The following is a 21896-nucleotide window of genomic DNA, read 5'->3' on the forward strand; positions in this document are numbered from 1 at the left end:
TATCAAAACTCTGACCTGTGTCTCATCGCTGCAATGTTGCATCGCTGTGCATGTTTTACAAGTACTTTAATGGAATGTGCTCTAATGAACTCATAGCACTTGTGCTCCCTCGACGTACATAATCCTGACTAGCCTGATAAACAGCAAAATCCCACTCTTTCACTATCGAGATCCCTAGATGCCGGAAAGCCTTCTATACTAATAGTTTATTCTCACAGACTGCTAGACTTTACAATTTCCTTTCTGTTTCTTGAGTGTACTAATGAGAAGAAGTTTAAATGTAATGTAAACAAACATTCTGCAACTCAACTCTCCACATAATCTCTGTAGACATGACCTCAATCAGTAGCCCCTCACATCCAAGTGGCAACATGTTTTGTTTGGGGTGAAAAAGAGTAAAAAAAAAGAAAGATATTTGTACTGTTTGGAATAGCATTGTACTCAATCTGCTAAAGTTTTAAATAAATTTTCATCGGTCTGCTAACACAAGTTTTGAAATAGCGCTTTTATATGCATCTACACTTCTCTATAAAAGGTTCTGTATGGTTAATCTGTGTACCACGGTTGTGTTCGAAGTAACGTTACTCTGAACACAATCACAGAACATAAATTATGGAGTTCATCTTAAGAATATACGTTCTTGTTTAATTATAATTTCATTATTTATGTGATAAATCTCCCTGCCCTTCAGATGCCCCCGATGCAATCTTTAATAAATTTCACAATTCTGCATTCCAACAATATTTGGTACAAATAAACTTTAATCTATAACTTGTTCACCAAGTTTCAGTCATGATTGTTTAACAGTCTTTATCTTATCACTATTTAATAATAAGTATATCTCTATATGACAAATAAAATTATTAGAAATACTGAGGTTCATCTCTCTTAACATTGTCCCGATTTTGGCTCTGATGGCCCTTTTCAGTTCAGAAGTAATCTGCGGGTTATTTTTTGATAGATATTATCTTTCAAATAAACCTACATATAAAATCGGGGGAGGGGGGATAATATCCAATAAGTGTGAAGTCCATTCAGGATGACACATCCTACTAATGAGACTATCACCAAAGTGTCCCTGCATATCATTGACAAAGACTATTTGACATTTCTGACTGAAACCTGTTGGATAAGTAAAGCATAAACTGAAGTTTATTTATATCAAACATTGTTAGTAACACTGAAAACAGATTGTGAATTTTATTAACGATTCTATGGACGTCATTTTTTTTGCTGGTGGGGGGGGGCACACTCTAATTGTAAACATGTTTGTTTTTCATTTTACATTCTTGGCAAAATCTGTTATTTTTTATTTTTAACCATCAAAGAAAAGTTTGAAGTAAGAACGTAAATAAACTAAATTTAACGGTGGAAATTTTTTTGCTTAACATCAACGGTAAACAAAGTGGCTAGTAAAATGAATACAAAGATTTTATTAAAAATAACAACAAAAATAAAACAACAAAAATTAATAGCAACCATGGAAAAAATTATAACTAAAATATATTAATATTGTTTATTAAAATTAAAACCAGGTGGAAATATTAAAATAATGTTTGTTACTTTTTCTAAATTAAGAGAAAAAACATTTTTAAAAATTATACAGCTGGAAGAATTTGGGTCTGTTTGGAAAATAATTAGAAACACAAATATTTGTAACCGTTTTATTTGAGATTCGTTCAAAAATTTGGCTGCACAGTGACACTAGGATACACTAGGAAACAGAAAATCGATGAGAAACAAACAAACGTTTTTGCTGCTTCTATACTTAAATAATGCGAACAGATGATCAAAAAATTTTTCGTTTATGTGACATAGAAAGTATTTGAAGTTTAATAATCAGTTGCTGATCAAATCTTAGTAAGGGGACATGTAAAGTCCAGATAGATAGAGATGTTTAGATTCACTTTTGCAGATGGTCTAGCTAAAAACAAGTCTTAGTTAAGGAAAATGGATATCAGAAGTAGTTAAGTAAATCTCTTTATACCTATATATTTTCTAAATAAAATATGACGTTTATTTATACTTACACTCATAACGTTCTCATTTGAGCAGTGATAGGGTTCAACTTTGTTTTACAAATACATATTGATATAGCGCATAAAGTTATGTAAGAAGACATAGACTGGGATCAAGTTTCAATCATGCAGTGTACTCTAACTAATTCTATCTAAGTCAGAAGGACCAACTTTAGAGAATTAAAACTTAATACAGAAAACAATCTAGTGCTTAGTGTTTGTGACTGCCTTTTCTAACATATAGGGTTCTCCCTCCCCAAATAATGCCACCCATCCATGGAATTCTTAATAAAATTCACAATCGTTTCTCTAATCCAACAATATTTGCTACAAATAAACTTCAGTGTAGCATCTTGCCCACCAAGTTTCAGTCATATATAGCCAACAGTTTGTTTCTATCACCATTCAATTATATACCCCAAATGTGTATTTGTACATTGAAAGCATGCCTAAAGACAACTGATTTTGGCTGCAATGATCATCTTCAGTTTAAGAATTGTTTGGGAATTATTAACTACACAGATTAAAAAATCTAGGAGTTAAGGCCCGATGAGTTAGAAGCACATTCATGATCACACCTCTTACTAATGAGACGATGACCAAAGTGTCTCCACACAAATTGAACGGTGATAAAATAAAGACTGTGTATCAATCATGATTGAAACTTGGTGGACAAGTCAGGCACAAACTAAAGTTTATTTGCACCAAATATAGTTGGATTATAGATTATGAATTTGTTTAACGATTCCAAGGGTAGTGTGTGTTTCAGGTTACTCTGAATGTAAAATACCACTTTCATTCATAATTGTAATCTTATTACTGAATGTAGCAATCATCTTTAGAAAAGTAAAATCAAGAAAAGTATATATCCACAAGAAGCTACAGACAATGCCACGATTCTATTAAGGATTATATAAAATCAAATTTTTCAAATTGAACCGCACATAGGAGTGCTTAAAAATGCTTCAAGCCTGCTTGTAGAAAAGAAAAAAGATGGCTGCTATATATATTTTGAGTTGAATGTGTGAAAAGTATTAAGCAACTTAATAATAATAATAATAATAATAATAATAATAATAATAATAATAATAATAATTGAATAATAATAATAATTGAATAAAAACGATTCTCAAATGACAAACAGGAGCAACAAACAATGGCTTAAACAATTATTTAAAAAGAGGATGATTAAATATAAATAAAGCATCCTTAATTGTTAAAATGAAATTAGAGAAAACTGTACAAAATGGAGAAATAAAACAAAAATTATTGTCTAAGTAAAACCGCTTTTCAATCAGCTTTGAGGGTGGAGGAATGAACAAAATAATATACATAAAAAAAACAAACAGTACTCCCCCATCTCTCTTTCAGGAAGGAGACTGGCGATGTGAAAGCGAAAGAAAAGGAGAAACAAATAGAAATTGAGCCAAGATGATAAAGACAGTGTTTCCGCCAGTTAATGAGCTGCTCATAAATGGCGAACACACGGAGAACACAAAGATGCAGGTTGCGTTTAAATGGGAAAAATCATTTATTCATACAAGGTGAGTTAAAAATAGAAGAGGTGTTTTTCTGAGTAAAGAAAGAGAGATAGATGGATTGTAAGGAAATAGATATGGCAAAGTGAGGGGGGTGACTCAAGTAACAAAAGAGGTTTGGATGGATGGGTTCAACCCCTTTCTCTAAGTTCTTCTATATGTGATGGAAGTCATAGAGGCGCCAAAATAAAATAACTGAGCCGTTCCAATTGTAATTAAGTAGACATTGAAAACTATAATTTCTAAGCACAGATAGCTGGTAGACATGATTAACGTTAAAGAGTTTTTGAATATTGGATGGAATATCAGAAATGAAGACTATTTTTCAAAATCTGATCATCGTCATAAACAGAATGATAAAATAAAAACAAATATACTTAGATCTTAGAGTCATCAATGGTTTTGGTTTTTTCTAGAAGAAAAGCTTAGTCAAGAAATATTTTTTGTTCATAAACATCACCAAAACTACAATTGATGAAAAAAAAAATCAGCATAATACAAGATTTGAGCCTATAAACTTTAATTCCAGCCAGATATCAGTTTCAAAATCAGTTTTAAGAGCTTCAAAATCATTTCCAAATTTCCTACAATAACTTTTTTTTATTTGATCTGCGAGAAAACTGTTTACTAAAACATTAAAAAGTTAGTTTTAAAGAAATTAAACAAAGCAAAACTATAGCTTACATAGCAGATGCCATTTTTTAAGTAAATATAAAAATTTATCCAATCAGAGACCGCACTATTTGGAACATCAGGTTTGCAGTATTTTTGTTTCACGGTAAACTCGATGCTAATAAAATTATATTATATTTATAAAATAGTAATAAATATTTCTTTATCAGTATGATATTATATATTAAAGAATAATTTTCATGCTTGACTATTTAATAAATGTTTTTTATAACGTAAAATAATTTATTGTGTAAGAAGTAATGTAATTCCTATACAGCATCTATGGCTTAAATTGTTGTTGTCTCCCTACTCATAAGTGTTCCAGCCTACCCGAAAAAAGAAAGAATCAAGAAAAGAACATTATCACCCTCCAGTCCACAAAAGATGGCCAATAACAATGAACATTTTCCTTGATAAGAACTCTCTAGTAGATCGATAACTATAAATCGTTATCTATATCTAATGTAAACTGAATAAAACGTGCTTATATCATACTTTAGTATTTTTTTTTATTCATTCTGCTAGAATTTTAAATAAAACATATTCGTAATGAAAAACATAGTAAAAGATGTGTTGTATAATTAGAGGGGGTGACGAGATCTCGTGAGTGACGTCACGGCAAAGGTCGAAATGACGGTCGGCTCTTTTTCTAGCAGCGAGCCTCTGTTTTCTTTTTTTTGAATTTATTTATTTATTTTTTTTTTGCACTTGTGGCAATTTTCACTCTACCCCAAAAGCTAGTATACAAAGTCCTAGATCGAAAGTGCTGTACTATCTTTCGATTGGCAAATATGGTTCCGGTCAGAGGGATACAATATTAATAAATCTACAAGCTGTAATAAAGATGTATAGTGTTTACTAAGTTTCATCTGAGTACGCACATGTGCGTGTTTGTAAATGGGATGAGTGATGCAATGGCTCTGGTATATCGAATGTAGATGCCTCATGTTACAAGATGCAGATGAACAAAGATGACATCCTACGTCTCTAAAAGACTAGACTCCGAGAGACAGCATCGGACCAACGTATTTTGTTATCCATACTATGTAACAAATGAAGCTGTCCAAAATGAACTTGCAAATGAGAGACGACAAGGTCCATTGATGTCAGCTTTTGGACAACACATTCCCTGTTTAATATTCCTAGTGGAGTTCTACAAAGAACAAAAACCTATTATACTTTCCAAATGAATGATTTCTATTTTTAAAATCATATCTATGGTCGAGAATAAAATAGAAGATACAATATGGACGTCAGAAACTTGACCGGTTTCCTTAAAGAGATTATTTCTATAAAAAAATTCCCTGTGGAGGCTTCAGTACAATGAACTATAAACGATGGAGAAGGGATGGGTTAAGCAAACAAGTCCGAAACTTCCTCAAATTCCCCTCAAACTGCCCAGAAATGATAATAAGTATACAAATTATATACATTTTTTATTATTGAAAGTAAATAAAAGCAAACAGACACGTATATGTGCAAATATTTGCACATACACACTGTGGAACTAATAGGTACATATATCTGATGTATATGTCTGATTGTGGAAATAATTATATATACATCAATTTAATTTCATGGTATATATAAATTTTTCTCGTCTCATTTAAATCTAGAATAAAAAAAATAATTCCTATAAAAATTTATTGTTTTCTAATGAAGAAACTTTCACTCTCTCTCTCTATATATATATATTTATACTCTTTATTTTTTTTTACATAAACAGTAATATGTTACTACACAGTCATGAGCATATTTCAAACTTTGCTTTCATATAAGCTGTATCACCTGAAGAGGTCTCTAGTAACTAGAGACGAAAACGTGCTCATGAATGTGCAACAACATATTACTGTTTATATAAAACAAATAAAGAGCATACCCTTCTCTACTTCGGTATTGAGCACTCTTGTATTAACCTCGTTAAACTTCATTGGTTGCTTAAACTCTGGAAAACAATAACCTCAAAGTTTATATATATATATATATATATATATATATATATGGAATAGCTAATATGTTGACTAGTGGACAATCATTTAAACAAATGAATTAAAATACCAAAATACCAACACAAATATATTTCTAAACCCAAACATTCTGGTAGTGAAAACCGACCTTTATCTTTAGCAGAAAAAAGGTTTTATTGAAAAACCAGTAGAATCTGTGCCGACGTTACTCAGTGGAAGTATGACACAAAGCCAGAACAGATTTGGTAAAGGACCTGCTCCCCCCACTAAAAAACAAATTAAACTACGGTTGTTAGTGGGGCCACTGGCAGCCCTGGAAAATAGTGGGAATTGGTGATTGTCAACATTGGTGGGTTCTGGCTATTAGTGCTGAGTTGTCTGTCTTTGCAACTGGAACTCAGTGGCAGTCATGATCAGTATCGGTCTCCATTCGAATGCTCTTAACTGAAATCATCTGTTTTCAACTGTCTGTCACTGGATATCTGTGGCAAGGACTGATGGTCACTGACAGTTAATGCTGCATTAGGGCGGTTACTTGCGTTTATTGGCGTGTACTGGTGGACCTTAGCTGCCTTTATAATTGTCACAGTGGTTTCTGGCATACACTGTCAGTCACTGGCGACCATGACCAGTATCGGCCTTCATTGGGTTTCTCCAAAATTAATTTTAGGCAGCTATTTGCATTTACTGGTGATTACTGTCACTTCTTGGCAGAGATGAGCACTAGTGTGCACTTGCAGGAAAATTGTGTGTTTTGAAATGTCAGGCACTGTCATCCAGTGTCAAGCACTGTCATCCATAGTGATCATTGTTCTTTTAAGGTGGTTACTGTCAGGGGGATGGTATAATAATAATAATAATAATAATAATAATAATAATAGTACTGCTACTACTATTACTACTACTACTAATAATAATGCTACAATAATTTTTTTATTGTTATGGGAAAGTATCAAATAGTAAAAAAAACCATGTCCGTTTTCCACATAAGCACATTTGAAAAAAATAAGGAACTGTTTTATTGATTTTTAGTAAAAAAAACAAAATGAAGATACACTATTTTGCCAATTGTTAGGTGAAAGAACTGAACTGTTATAAAATTCGTGTTTGCTTTTCACCTAAGTATCTCTTTCAATGGTTTGAATCTGCTTTAGTATTATAAAACTATTGATTTCTTTGTATTTTGTTGGAAAATTGAATGCACTGTTTTTATTTATTCATTTTTTTTGTTTTGTATTATTAAAATATATTTTTGATACACACGGATTTCATGTAAAATATTGTTGAAGCAATTGTTTAAAAAGTTTTTAATCATAATTTATTTATTTTGTTTTCTTTTGTGTGTACGAATATTTCATCAATATTGAAATATTTGGTAATCAAAAATATTTGTGGTGTAAATAAGCAAACACTTTAACATGCCTGCCAGCGATTTTAAACTAAAACATGAAGTCCGGTTTGGTAAGCGGAACAGCTGTACATTAGGAAAAAGTTTTCAACTGACTGACAATAAATTGTAGATGTAGTAGTAGTAATATTAACACTAATAACAACAATAATAATGGTAGTTATTCAATGTAGGAACTGTATACGGTGTTGTTTGTGTTGATAAAAATTATCTAAGAATAAGAATAAAAATATAATAAGAGTAAGGGTAACTTCATTTAATGAAGTTACTGCAGAATCATAAAAATCAGTGTAAAAAAAAAAAACGGTTGAGATTTTTTTAGTATAAATAAATAATAAAGATACGATATTTTTTAAAGTGTGAACTGAAAGCTATTCACAGTAGTAGCTTTAATAATGAGAATACTACTATTAATAATAAAGAATATAAGTATTAATAGTAATAATCAAACTGACAATAACAAAAGTAGTAGTAATAATAATACGAATAACAGTAATGGTAGTAGTAGTAGTAATCGTAGTTTAGGAAATGCATGATCTGTTTTTTACGAAAGGCAAGAAGCCATAGAAATCGTGTTGAAACAATCTATGTGTTCAGGAATACGCCCAGAGAAAAAAACGTAGAATTTTGCTGTGATGTGTTAATGTGTGAATATCTAAGAGAAATGCGAGATGTATGAAATTATATTGTGTGAATAATGTGGACTCTGGCTTTCTGATGTGTAAGCTGAATGATTTATGTGGAGAATTGTTTTGCATTGGAAAAAAGTAAAATAATAGTTAGAAAAGTTACAATACGACCTGTAAGAAAAAGCTTTTGTTTTGAGGAACATATTTGAAAGCAACACTGAGAAATCTTTTTCCGTGTTCAAAAATACGAATTCTGACTTTGAAGAACGACTGGTTCTAACATTAAGGTGTTTGTCCAATTGGTGACTGCCACCTATTCCGTCATCTGCTAAGCTAAAAATGAAAAGTTCGGGGTGGGGGGAGTCGTTATTTTCTAGTTTTAGGCCAACGTAATGCGTATGTGTATTAAAGTATTTGATAAGTTGAATAATTTACTGGTGGCATGTGGCTAAGTATGACTTAAAAAAAAAAGACCTAGTGATTTTGAGTTTTATGGGAGAACTAACTTTAAAGAGGGAAAATATTTGCTACTACCTATGTGGAATTATAAAGCTGAGAGAGTGATTTAAGGAGGGCAAATAACAATATGTATAAAACGGTGATGAAATGTGAGTATTCTTGCTTGAAAACATATTGCGGTATGAGCTTGGAATGGTGAGTGTGAATGATTTACAAACGAATGGACTCTTGGTTTTTCTATAAACAGTTAGGAGCGAAAAATTTTACTATTTTATTATGTAAAGGGATAGAGATAATGTCTTTTGATATAGGAAAATGATGAAAAAATCCGGAAGGAAGGTGGAAGACGTAGTATTAAGTTAAGAGAAACGAACATGGGGAGACGGAGAAAAAGTCCATGTGGGTAGCCTTTAACTCATCCTGTAAGACATTTTATCAATTTTTGTTTTGCATAATTTGCTATGCTGCGATGTGGGAGATATTTAAATAGTCAGGTATTTGCACAATCTTATTTTTAGTTCATGAGATCTGACTGAACTATATAAGATGTCACAACTTGGTACCATGAGCAACTTTTTTATATTACATAATGATTATGGGAAATCATGTGTGAAATGTACTTAAACTTAATAACCTTATTGTGTTTGTGGATTCTTTGTTGAGGGGATGTTGTGTTTCCATGATATAGAAATTATGTACATTCTTGTATTTTTTTATGGTGTGATATTTGTGTTTTTAGATTTATTGAGTATGTTTTCATGGTGGATGAGATGGATTGAATCGTTCTAAAACCATGTTTGGATGAGGTGGTATAAATAGATATATTTATACATGTTGTATGACTTGGTGGAGAAATTAACAGTTCTAAGTGTGGTGTGGATTGTACAGCACTGTTTTGCAAACTGTCAAATCATATGCCAATAAGGAAGTTTCTTCACTTATTATATTAACGACAAAATACAAATCTCTATGAACCTACAACAAAAACTGATATTCCTAAGATGTGATAATTCAATGTTAGTTCAAACTCAAACTGGCCAATGTGATAACCGACGGGCAGAGCTTCATGATGAAACTGGATGATTTAACGCACATATTATTTGATTGTTTAATTTTGACTTAAAGTAATAAATTAGCGTAAAACTATCGAAGATGGAAGACATGATTTCGCTTTTCTTTTTGACATTATAATCATTTTAAGAGAAAAAGTTTATCAGCCCAGAAAGAAAAACGTAGATTAACGCAATGTATTACAGAAAAAGTCCAACAACTTTTCGTCATATTAACGAAATAAGTATCAAAATATCTGCCTAGTTTACTCTTTACTTATTTATACTTGATGCATAACTGATCAAAGTCTATTTCAATAATTTAACACATCTTTATCTAGACAAAGCATCAAGCCACTTGATGTAAGGAGCTAAAAAATATTGGTCTTAGGTTAACTAGGTAAAAAACAAATATTAAATGGATAGATTCCGACCCAGAAAACCGCATTTCTTTCCCCTCTATCAGAAATATTGCGCATGGAATGTGAGATCTAAAAGACAATATAAGGGAAGCAAGAGTTATGATGCTGCCGAAATTAAACCCAAGGTCGACTTTCTACTCTTCCTAAATTTCATGTATTCTAGCAAAAATGTTTCCTCCTGTCGCTACTGTATATAATGTAAGTGTTGGGTTTGCTAATGAACAGCCGATTGAGACAATTTATTACCATATGCTACTCCTTCCAAAACAGAGGGCAATACCTGAGGATGGTTTATTGTGAACAGAATCGATACTACACTACCCTCAACTTCCAAAAAAATGAGGTAATGTTTGAAAGGATGTTATCATGATAAACAAACTGCCACCCTATAAAGGAAGATCTTGGAGGATGATTTCATAACAACAAAACAGGTATTACACTACCCCCCCCCCCGTAAATTGAGTAATTAATACAATAGTTTAGTTACATCTTCAAACAGACAGACACTAAATCTCCATTAGTAATAGATTTGACTATCTATAATAGAGAGCGTGCAGTGAAGATCAAACTCTTTATTATAGGTAATGTCATTTGAAATTAACTTTCAATCCCAAACCCTGTCTTTAACTGCGGTCATTTCATATTTGCTTCTTTAAATTAATTCCAAATAGTGAAATTAAAAGTAAATCGATGAAATCAGGATCAAATTCTCATGGTTTCTTTTTATTAAATAAAACTGAATGTGAAATTTAATGTTCTAATTGATAATTAATAAACATATTTTGTTTATGGTAAAAAAGAAAACTTAGAAATAATATAGTTTGCATTAATTTGCAAGTTTATTTTGCCATTTGGAGCAAAAACCTCTGACTAATTTAACTAAAATATTTAAAATAAATGTAAATATTTAACATTTAATAATTTTTTGTTCATGGAAAGAAAATCCTATTTCTTATCGATGATTTAAAATATAATTTTAATATTATATATGGTAATTCAAAATATAATTTTATTATTATATATGATGGTCCAAAGAGCTAGATGCATGGAGAAAAATCAATATTACAAAATTGCCCAAACCAATATTACATAACCTATACAGTACTACTAAAACTCTGGGATCTTCCTTGCTTGTTTTCATACACATGTCTAGATGACGTCAATGTTGTCATAAAATAATGACGTCACCAAAATGATGTCATCCATTAAAACTGTGGATAATCGAAAAAAGTATTTTGTTCTAGTATCGTTACTATATTGCAGACAAATACAACACTGGGGGAACAATTTTGGACTTAATTTTTGTTGAATTCATTTCTCACTTGTTTAAGACTCAAATTATCTAATTTCACAATGGCACCAAATTTGTTTCAATCACATCACAATATTGGTATTTAATTGTTTCCCCACGAGAGCAATATGTGATACAAGGTCGTTTTTAATGTGGGAAAAACCAGCTCCCCAAAAAGGGTCATTCTGGCAGTAAGCAAAAATAAAAATTGCCTTAGTATAGAAGGGTTTCCCCTACAGTGAATAAAGACAAATTAACTTATTTATAGCATCAGAAGAGATACTACACTGTGATCCTGGCATATCACGATATTTTCATCTATAACTCTCTCTCTCTATATATATATATATATATATACATATATATATATATATATATATATATATTATATATCCTTAGAATTAATATACTTTTATTGCTTTACTTCCAGTAATAGGATTTATCAGCTGAACGCTTTTTATATTTTCATCTGTATTCTTTATTAATTATAGATAATCAAATAAAAAGCTAAATTTGTTATTTTAGTAATAAACCAGTTTTACCTATTTAGCGTTGTTTAGGATGCAGTTAAGTAATTTTAGTTTTTAAGTTGTTATGTGTTTTCACATTTTAAAAAAAATATACAGAATAAAACATAAAATCTCAATTGTAAGGGAGAAAAATATTTTTTTCTTGAATTAAAAATACTGATTTTAATTTTACAGTCCTTATTGGAAAAATGTTTCTGTATTGCTAGTTGCACAGGAAGAAAGGGCAATCTAATTTTTTAAGTAAACTAACAAAGTATGTTATTATAGTTAGTGCCAATAACATGGTACAACAATAACCAATGTAAATATCCAATCAGTATTAAAAAATGCCAATATTTCAGCTTAAAAACTATTTAAGTCCAGCTTTATATGTTGTATATGATGGAGCATAAGGGGACATTGTCTACAAATTGAAAACACTTGAAAAAGTTATAAATGTAAATGCTTACCATACAATTGGACTTAGAGTAACAATATTTATTCTATTAAGAAAATAAATTTCAATGAACATTAATAAAGCAATTTTTAATTTTTTCATTGTAAAATTCTACAAACTAAAGACACATTTGGTAGATGCAATACGTTTATGAATTTTAAGAAAAAATGAGGGCATCTAACAGTTAAAAAAGAAGTATGAGATAAGCAGACGGTGTAACTTTTGGATTCAGTGATTACAAATTGATTGTAAACAAGTGTTACATTTAGCTCAACTTAAATTGTGTTTTCCATTATTATGTAGTGCATATTTGATCTGATCAGTGCTATGTAATATATATTAGGCCTCACTAATGTTATGTAATACGTATTTGGCCTTAATACAAATTTAGCCTCACTAGTGTTATTTAATACATGTTTAGCATCATTAGTGTCTATAATCCATATTTGGTCTCACTAGCGTTATGTAATACATGGTTAGTTTTATTAGTGTTATGTAATACATAGCTGTTCTTATTAGTATTACGCAATAAAAGTTAACCTCGATGGTGTTATTTAATGTGTATTCGGCCTTATTAGTATCATATAATACATATATGGACTTGCTAGTGTTATGTAATGCACGTTAGACTTTATTATTAATTTTTCTCTATGAATCAAAATTTAAGGAACATCTTGTATAACAAAAATAGATTGTTTGTAAAATTCTCAATTGCATAATCTGTAATATTTTTCATTAAACACTTTTAAAGTTGAAAATCATTTCTGAGGAAAAAATAAATAATTTTTTTTATAATTTATATCATTTTTGTATTCTTTTTTTCAAGATAATATTAACTCTTCAATCAAATACAAATTATGTCTGACTTTTAATAACATTTTAAGATAAAATACGAACATTTTATATAACAAAAAATAAGTAAATAAACAAAAGAAATAAAATAAAAGAAAAACTTTCGAATAAAACAGCATTCAAATTCAATTGCTAGATTGTTTTCAAGATAATGGACTAGAAAAGTAGAGACCGAAAGCATTTGGTGTGATTTGAAGATCTAAGCGTTGGGAGAATAAAAAGAAAAAGAAGTAGAAAAAGAAGAATAAGAAGGAATGTTCATGCTTTCAAAAAGGATGAAATGTCTTTCCCTTTTATTTTGTATAAAAGAAATGACATGGAATTCTCACCTGGCAAATATTTAAGCTCTGGAGCAAGAAAATAGGAAATATTTCCTATAAGTCATGTATACACATTAGTAAATATCGAATAAGTATAGATGTCAATAAATATATATACGTATAAGTAAATAAAAAATTAATGTATCAATAGATCTATTTGGATGTAGATCTACATAAGCAGGAAATTGCAGTTTTATACTCATCAATTCATGTGCATACATGCATCTCTCTCTCTCTCTCTCTCTCATATATATCAATATATGACATAAATAAGGTGTGAAACGATCTGTTAAATAGGTATTATTCAATTCATTGGATGTTTCAGTACAATTTCTACCTTCTTCAGATATGAAAAACCCAAGAGCAAAAGGCTGCTATTTATTATGAGAACAAAATAATCTGTTCTGATGCTACATTTTATCTATTCTATCCTCAGTCATTGGAAGAAAAGTTCCTCAAGACTAAGGCATTAAAAAAAACATTTGCTCCAATCTAGAACGCCCTTTTTTGGGAGTTGGATTTTCCCCACAATTAAAACTGACCTTGTGTCTAATTTTGCCATAGTAGGGAGTCAAGTGAATAGAGAAATTCCTAATGTAATAGTATAACAAATACAACTCTTTTTGCTCGTTTTTTGCTTTCTTTGCCTCTAGTCCTCCTTAATATTCTTTTATTTGTTTCTAATATTGTTTCCAAATGAATACCTTTTTTTTCTTTTGGCTTTTCGATATCTGAAGAGGGCATAAATTGTACAGAAATGTCAAATATACAGAATAAATTCTATTTTACAAAAGAGGATTTTTCCAATCATTACTTGTATCATTTTGTCGGATATTTTCCCCATTTTTCTGCACACACACACACACTATATATATATATATATATATATATATATATATATATATATATATAGTAATTTATAAAATATATATGGCGATTAAGCTACACTGAATATTCTGTGTTTCATCCACTATAGGATTCGTCAGGCTTATGCGCAAATTCTGTGGTTGTTTCTTGCTTTTATATATGTTGAGGATTTTTAGTTAGCCAATCAGCTTTCTAGTATCCACCGCGCCCCTTCCTATCAGCCAATGGGCATGCATTTTATCGAACAAAGGATCTGTTTTAGAACTAGGTTAGTGGTTTAAGGTAGACGTTTTCCTTTTTTTTTATATATATATATATATGAATATACCTATGTGTACACACATACATGCACACATATATATATGTGTGATCGTTTATTTAATTTATTTATTTGTTTGTTTTCTATTGTTATTGTTAGTTTTAAAAGCTATTTTGTATCGCTATCCTAGAGTAAGTTTTATTTTGTGAATACAGTTGTTTGCTGTTTCTCGTCTACAGTTTAATAGATTTTGGGGTTCTTTAAAGTACAGGATAGCAAATTTTTCATGGAGGCATAATTTACATGGGTCGTCTAGAAATATGTTTGAATATATATATATATATATATATATATATATATATATATATATATATATATATATATATATTCAAACATATTTCTATAGACGTGATAGGCATCCTGTGTTCACCTCATCGGTTGATCATTCTTTGCAAAATTCAAGGTTTCAAGACAACAAGGCTGTCAGCATTGCATAATTTTAAGATCTAAGCATTGGAAAAATACTTTTTCTACAGATGACAATAGACTTAAAATATCTTGCGTGAACTTTGTTGTGGTCACTCTGCCATAGACTCATGTGTCGTCTGTTGGACGAAGGCGTTACAGGCCAATACCTAAATTGTATGCAAAAATAGTATAGTGACATTGGATATCATGTTATGGGCAGCAAATACTCATGTATTAAAAGTTTTATGGTTTATCTTAATTTAGCAATAATCACTCATTAAAATTGGTTATAATTTAGGATAATTTTACATCATTGTGTGCTTGTAGCAAACGATCGTGCATTGGCACTTTTGATTATGACTGTAAATTATTTTGATTAAATTCCATTGCCAAATCCCTTTTAGGTTCATGTTTTTAAAAATTTTCATTCAAATGAAAGGAAATTTCCTGTCATGTGGATTTTCTATATTTGATCAGACTATATGCATGCATTTGCAATTCTTCCAGGAGATGGCTGAGGTAGGTCGATAGCTTGGGTAGAATGGAAAGGGTCAAGACAACAGCATGACTTTTGGAAAATTTCTATTTACTTTATCGTCCTGCTTACATAAGTTGGTTGGAGTTCCGGCAAAAAGATCAACAGATATGGGTGGACAAAGAACATCTTATTTGATAAAATGTACTTGAATAGAAAAATACTATTATTAGTATTATCTAATTTAACTTTTAAGATAAGCCCATTTCAAATAATATATATATATATATATATATATATATATATATATATATATATATATATATATATATTTATTTATTTATGAGTTATTTATTTCATGTATCTATATATTATAAGAAGGTATAATATTTTATGAATCGATTTTCAGTATTTACTTCAATAGCACTCCATACGTGAGTAGGGCTAGATGGTAAATTATAAAAATATATTTGCCAATTAGATTACACAGAATTTTCCATCTTTCAGTTCTGTAAGAACTCTTTAACCTGACGAGTCCTTATAGGAATGAAATGCGGAAAATTCTGTTTGGCTTAATTGTCATATGTATTTTTATAACTTACTACTCTATCCCTCTCTCTCTCTCTCTCTCTATATATATATATATATACCATACTTTAGGGTAATTGTGCCAAGTCCGGGGTAATTGCGCCAACTAGCTAAAAGTGCTCTTTTGGCAACCACGCATATAAAGAGCACTTTTTTTAGTTGGTGCAATTACTCACGGATTTGGTGCAATTGCCCCAAAGTATGGTGTATATATATATATGTGTGTGTGTGTGTGTATGTATTAGTGCATTCATATAAAGGTGCATATAAATACATGCAGAAAAAAAGGGAGAAAATATCCGACAGCATGATATAAATAATGATGCGAAATAGTCTGCATTCAGTTGATATAACATTTCAGTATAATTTATAACAACTTTTTCTCTTCTGAAGAAAGTTATAAATTATACGACAACGTCATATAAACTGAATAAAGCCTATTTCAAATAAGAATATTTTCCCAATCATTACTTAGATCAAGGAATACGGGATAAGGGGAAAAAATAAAACAATTATTGATACAGTGTGCAAAAAAAGGGAATCATCACAATATAAGAAACATGTTGAGTCTTTTAATTTGGGTTATGTTTTAAAGAATTTCAAAGTTTATAGAACTTTGGTCCAAAAAACATTAATAAAAGACTAGAAAAACATGACATGGAGACATTTTAAGATTAGAATATAAAATGATGGTAGCTTGAATCTTCCGATTTTCTTTCATTTTGGTAAATTGTAATTAATATCCTTATCATCGAGTGACTATCAGTAAAAATAAAAAAATAAAAGAAAATCATATATTGAACAGTTTTTACATGCATCTGTTCATCTCTATAGACAGTTTCGTCCATCCATCCATCAATTTGTTAATCAAACTTAAGTTTGAAATAGAATTTTCATCACTAAGTGCACAGATTGAATGGAATCGGTAAGATGGAAATATTACATGAGCAGTATTGGCTTAGAATGTTCAAGTTTTATCTCTCTTGAACCATATCCGAGTCATCTCCCTTGAATTATACTAAACTACAATAAAATGCAATCTTCTATGTCTGAAAATCAATATTATATCTAAATTTAAGCCATGTGCGAATTCAAAATAGGATATTCTTTTTTTTTCCTGACTAACTTTCCAGGCTGGTGGACGTGATTTGCCTGGTTTTCCTTCTTAGGATGATTTTCATAAATCTGATACTGTTCCCATCAGATACCTTTTAGACTGTACGACAGAGTAAACGGTAATGCTTATGCTTAATAAGTATTAAATGATAGTAGTTATGTAAAATCAGACATTCTTAAGACCTGTCCATTCAATCTGTGCAGTTAGCAATGAAAATGCTGTTGAAAGATCGACCAATAAATTGACAAAGCTTTTTATAGATACACGTTAACACATCTAAGAATCATCATAAGAATTACAAGCATGACAAATCAACGAAAATTCTATTTTTAACTGGTGTAACAGACTTAGGAAAATGCTAATTCAAACCTAGCATAATAGACCAGCAAAAATTCCATTTCAACAAATGAAGCATGATAGTGTGACGAAAATGCTATTTTTAATGTAATGACAGACTAACAAAACTCCTATATATAACTGAAGTGTGAAAGACAAACAACAATTCTAATCAAACTGAAGCATTACAGACTAACAAAAATGCTATTTCAAACTTAAACATGATAGACCATTGGAAATGTTATTCAAACTGAAGCGTGACAGATGAACTGATAGACTGACCGATCGATAGGCATTGCCTCTCATAGGGATGCCGTGCCGTCTCTATAAAAGAGATCTTTTTATGGTTGAAAAGTATTCAATCAAATAGAGAGAGAGAGAGAGAGAAAGAGAGAGAGAGAGTGCTAATGTGGAGGTTGTTGGTTAGTGCAATTTGTGGATATCTGGGCTTAGAGGTTCAGCTAAACGGGTGCTGAGGCAGGAGAGAGAGCTAGAATGGCACCGGTTGATTGAGAGTCATCCCACAATAAGAGGCACACAATAATAATAATAATAATAATAATAATAATAATAATAATAATAATAATAATAACAACCGGATAAAAGCTTTACCAGTGCAGATGAATGAAGAGTGTGAGTAATGGGCGAATAATCAATAAGTCAAGGAAGGAAGAACCAATCAGTATTAATCAAGAGAGTTTATAGACAAGAAAGCTGCTTATAATGAAACTAGAGAGAGTGAGTGAAGTGTTTTTGAAATTAGCACGGAAATAATCAGGGAATAATGCATTGGAGAAACACTTAGTGTGGAATTTGTATAAAGTGACAAAGAAATGCGCATTTGTCATATATATATATATATATATATATATATATATATATATATATATATATGTCCACATTATTTGTGTGTGTGTAAAAAGCATTCATTTTGACATAAAATGAACACTTTTCATGCCTTGCTGTTAATTACATAAAACATTATGCAGTGTACATTTGAGATCAAAATTCAACTAATTGTTTTTTAGAGACTCATTGATTTACTCGGCTATGAAACCGTTGAAGTCTCATATATATATATATATATATATATATATATATATATATATATATTAATGAAAACAAAGGGATGTAGTGTTTACCTGATATACGCAATGGTAAACTTCAAACTAATATAAATAACAGTATTTATATATAGAAAATGTAATCCCAACCGAATTGCCTTAACTAGCAAATTCTAGCATTGCTACAAATATAATTTGCTGATTTCTTTATGTCCTCTGATGAGAATAATAATAAGAATAGCATTCTTTGAAACTCCACAGAATAAGGACTTTGTAAATTGTTTTTTTGGAGTATTCAGTCGAACAATAAATTTTGATTGTAAAGTTCAACTTACAGTTTTAATTTTCTTTCTCATATATATATTAGTGATGGGACGATTCCAATATTTTTCCTGATTCTGATACAATTACTGATTTTTTTCTAAATTACCATTTCTAAATTTCTAAATATAGAGTTTTTCTTTTTGGGGGGAGAGGTGAAAAAGGTCTGATTATCACATGAACCCATATAATATGTGTATACATTTTCACAAACGTAATAATCATTCTTGCGAAGTGTTCTACAGATTTTAGTTTTTCTGAGAGTTTAAAATTAATAGCTTTTCATAAATTTATCATTACAAAAACGCATGGCATATTAAGTTTTAATTTTGAACGAATGAAAACAATAAAAAGAATCGTTTTGGGGCATCTGAAAATAGGCACAACTTTTTTCTGATTATGATACCGATTCTAATACCTCAAAAAGTTCTGATTTTTTTTTTATCCTTTATTCCGATTAATTGTTCCAACATTAATACACACACACACATATATATATAAAAACTTAAGTTTTTTTTCTTGCTCTGACATTGATATTAATAACTTACTTTTTCTATTTATAAATTACTAAAGTGAACTTCCTAATATACTTAGTCATGGATAGGCGAGCGACTACATGAAGGTTAACTAAGTTGCACATATTTAAAAAAAAACCCCAACATTAATTACTTATTCATTTATGGTTTCTTATTAGATGATTGGTTTCATTTCACTATTTTGCTGAATTTTATTTACGCATCGTTTTTACATTCTGCATAATTGCGTAGAATTTAAGATGAAAACTTTTTAGCATATGGAGATATATATATATGTATGTGTGTGTGTGTGTGATCTTGTCAATGTGTGTGTGAAAAGTCACTGGCGAACTCCTTTCTGAATTTACAGAGTTGAAATTTGATATATAGATTATATACATTATTCGGACCTGTAGCACACTTTTGATTTTGCTTTTAGCCGGCAAAAATTGCTGCTAAGGGGTCAAAATTGAAAATAAAACAATTGAACCTTGGCAGGGTAAATCTGCTATTACCTTTGCGTATGCGCAAAATTAAGCATTCATTGTTCAAAGTTGCTTAATTTTAACCTTTTATACCCATCTGTCAGTAGCTCAGACAGTAACGACGCTGGAGAGATAAATAATGACTAAGGCTGAAGTGCTAAACATTCTGGTTTGAAACATAACTCAATCCCGAAATTATGGGATATCAGCCTGTATTTTGCAAATTAATAAAGTATTCTTAAGGCTATGATCATTGACTAACTTGCATTTAGTCTAATAATAGATATTAGCACCTTTATGTTTATAGCTAAACATTAGTACCCTCTTTCACTTAACCAAAATGAAAAGGTATTTTTCTCTGTTTACTTCCCAAATGCTCAGCATTCAAAATATAATCTCAGCTTTGTTTCTGAATTTTTAAATTCTTCCATATTACAGTTCTGATTTTTGGGGATAAGGATTGATTATTTGGATTATTCAGACTACTGTTCTCATCTTGAGTGTTATTTTCACAACGTTTGGGTTGATATAATCTCCGACCTTGAAGAAGGTCGGAGGTTATAACAACCTGAATGTTGTGAAAATAACACTCAAGATGAGAACAATAATTCGAAGAATGCAAATAATCTCAACTAATCTTGAGTTTGATGGTCAATCGTTTTTTACTTCATTTTAATTTAAGGACGTAAAGCGATACCAAACTAACCTTGTGCCTGACTTTGACTTGTGATGGTGGTAGTGATGGGCAACTAAATAGGGACTCATCTTTTCTTTGTTCTTTTTTGGAGAACTGTGAAGCTTTCAATGGTGAAGCGCTTTGCGAAAATGCACGCAAGCGTCGAAGCTATGACACACTGAAAATTGGTTCATATTTTCACAGATCAATGCAACTCGACTTTCCCTACTTGTCTGTCCCTCCTCCTCCCCAACAACTATTTATCGATTTGTCTATGTTCCCACAATTCTTCTTTGTGGTCACACTTAATTCCTTATAGGTTATATCAATTATCAATCTTGTTAGACGTTCTTCATGTCAGCAAGGGTCTAATAAAAATGCCTATTCGGACAAGGAAACCTGAATTGAAACATCTTAACTCTATTTCAGCTTCCTTCCCCTCTCTCTTTCTTACCTCCCAAGGATTCTTCATTGGGCCAATGTAGATCGTCACGACAGTTGTCAGACTATGTTTTATAAATGCTACAACTGTCACCCCCCCCCACTTTCTCCCTCCATCTTTTACTGGTTTTCTTCTTTCTCTAACGACCCTTTTTATTTCTTTTTAAATGTACAAATTTGTTTCTCCTTCCCTTTTCTTTCTTATTTTTCTTCGCTTTCTTTGTTCTTTTCTTTGTTTGTTTCTTTCTTCCATTTTAAATGCATCCTTACATTTCTGTGAGAGGCATTGTTTGTCTTTCATGCTTTATTTTGAAATAAGATTTCATCGCAAATTGCTCAGATTCATATTTAGTTGTGTCAAATATCTCAATAAGAGGCTCTATCTGTTTTTCAATTTAAAATAGTACTTCCATAGCTCTGCTGGCTTATTTTTGAAGTAATATGAATGTGTGGAGTAAATGAACGCGTCTTAAGAATATCCTTTCATTTTTTTTCTATTTATCACTCTTTCAACTCATCTATTCCCTTACGTCTCTATTTTCCTCCCTTTCTTCTACTTTAACATCTCCTAATATGTCTTATTTTTCTTACTCTTTCAATAAGAGGAAGCAATGAAGAGAGAGAGAGAGAGAGAGAGAGAGAGAGAGAGAGCGAGAGAGAGAGAGAGAGAGAGAGAGAGAGAAGCAGAGTATA

General features: G+C 30.7%; 1 protein-coding gene across 2 annotated transcripts in view; it reads right to left on the reverse strand.

Moving 5' to 3' along the window:
* LOC145291508 (uncharacterized) overlaps window positions 1–21896 on the reverse strand; it is a 783169-nt gene that overhangs the window by 138748 nt on the left and 622525 nt on the right. For both annotated transcript variants that reach the window (XM_080137475.1, XM_080137464.1), the window contains exon 7: window positions 13601–13618. In XM_080137475.1, coding sequence (XP_079993601.1) covers window positions 13601–13618 — 18 coding nt within the window. The remainder of the gene's footprint in view (window positions 1–13600; window positions 13619–21896) is intronic.

This window comes from Euprymna scolopes, chromosome 2 (genome assembly GCF_053919585.1).
Source record: "Euprymna scolopes isolate OS-2025 chromosome 2, ASM5391958v1, whole genome shotgun sequence".
Taxonomy (NCBI): domain Eukaryota; kingdom Metazoa; phylum Mollusca; class Cephalopoda; order Sepiida; family Sepiolidae; genus Euprymna; species Euprymna scolopes.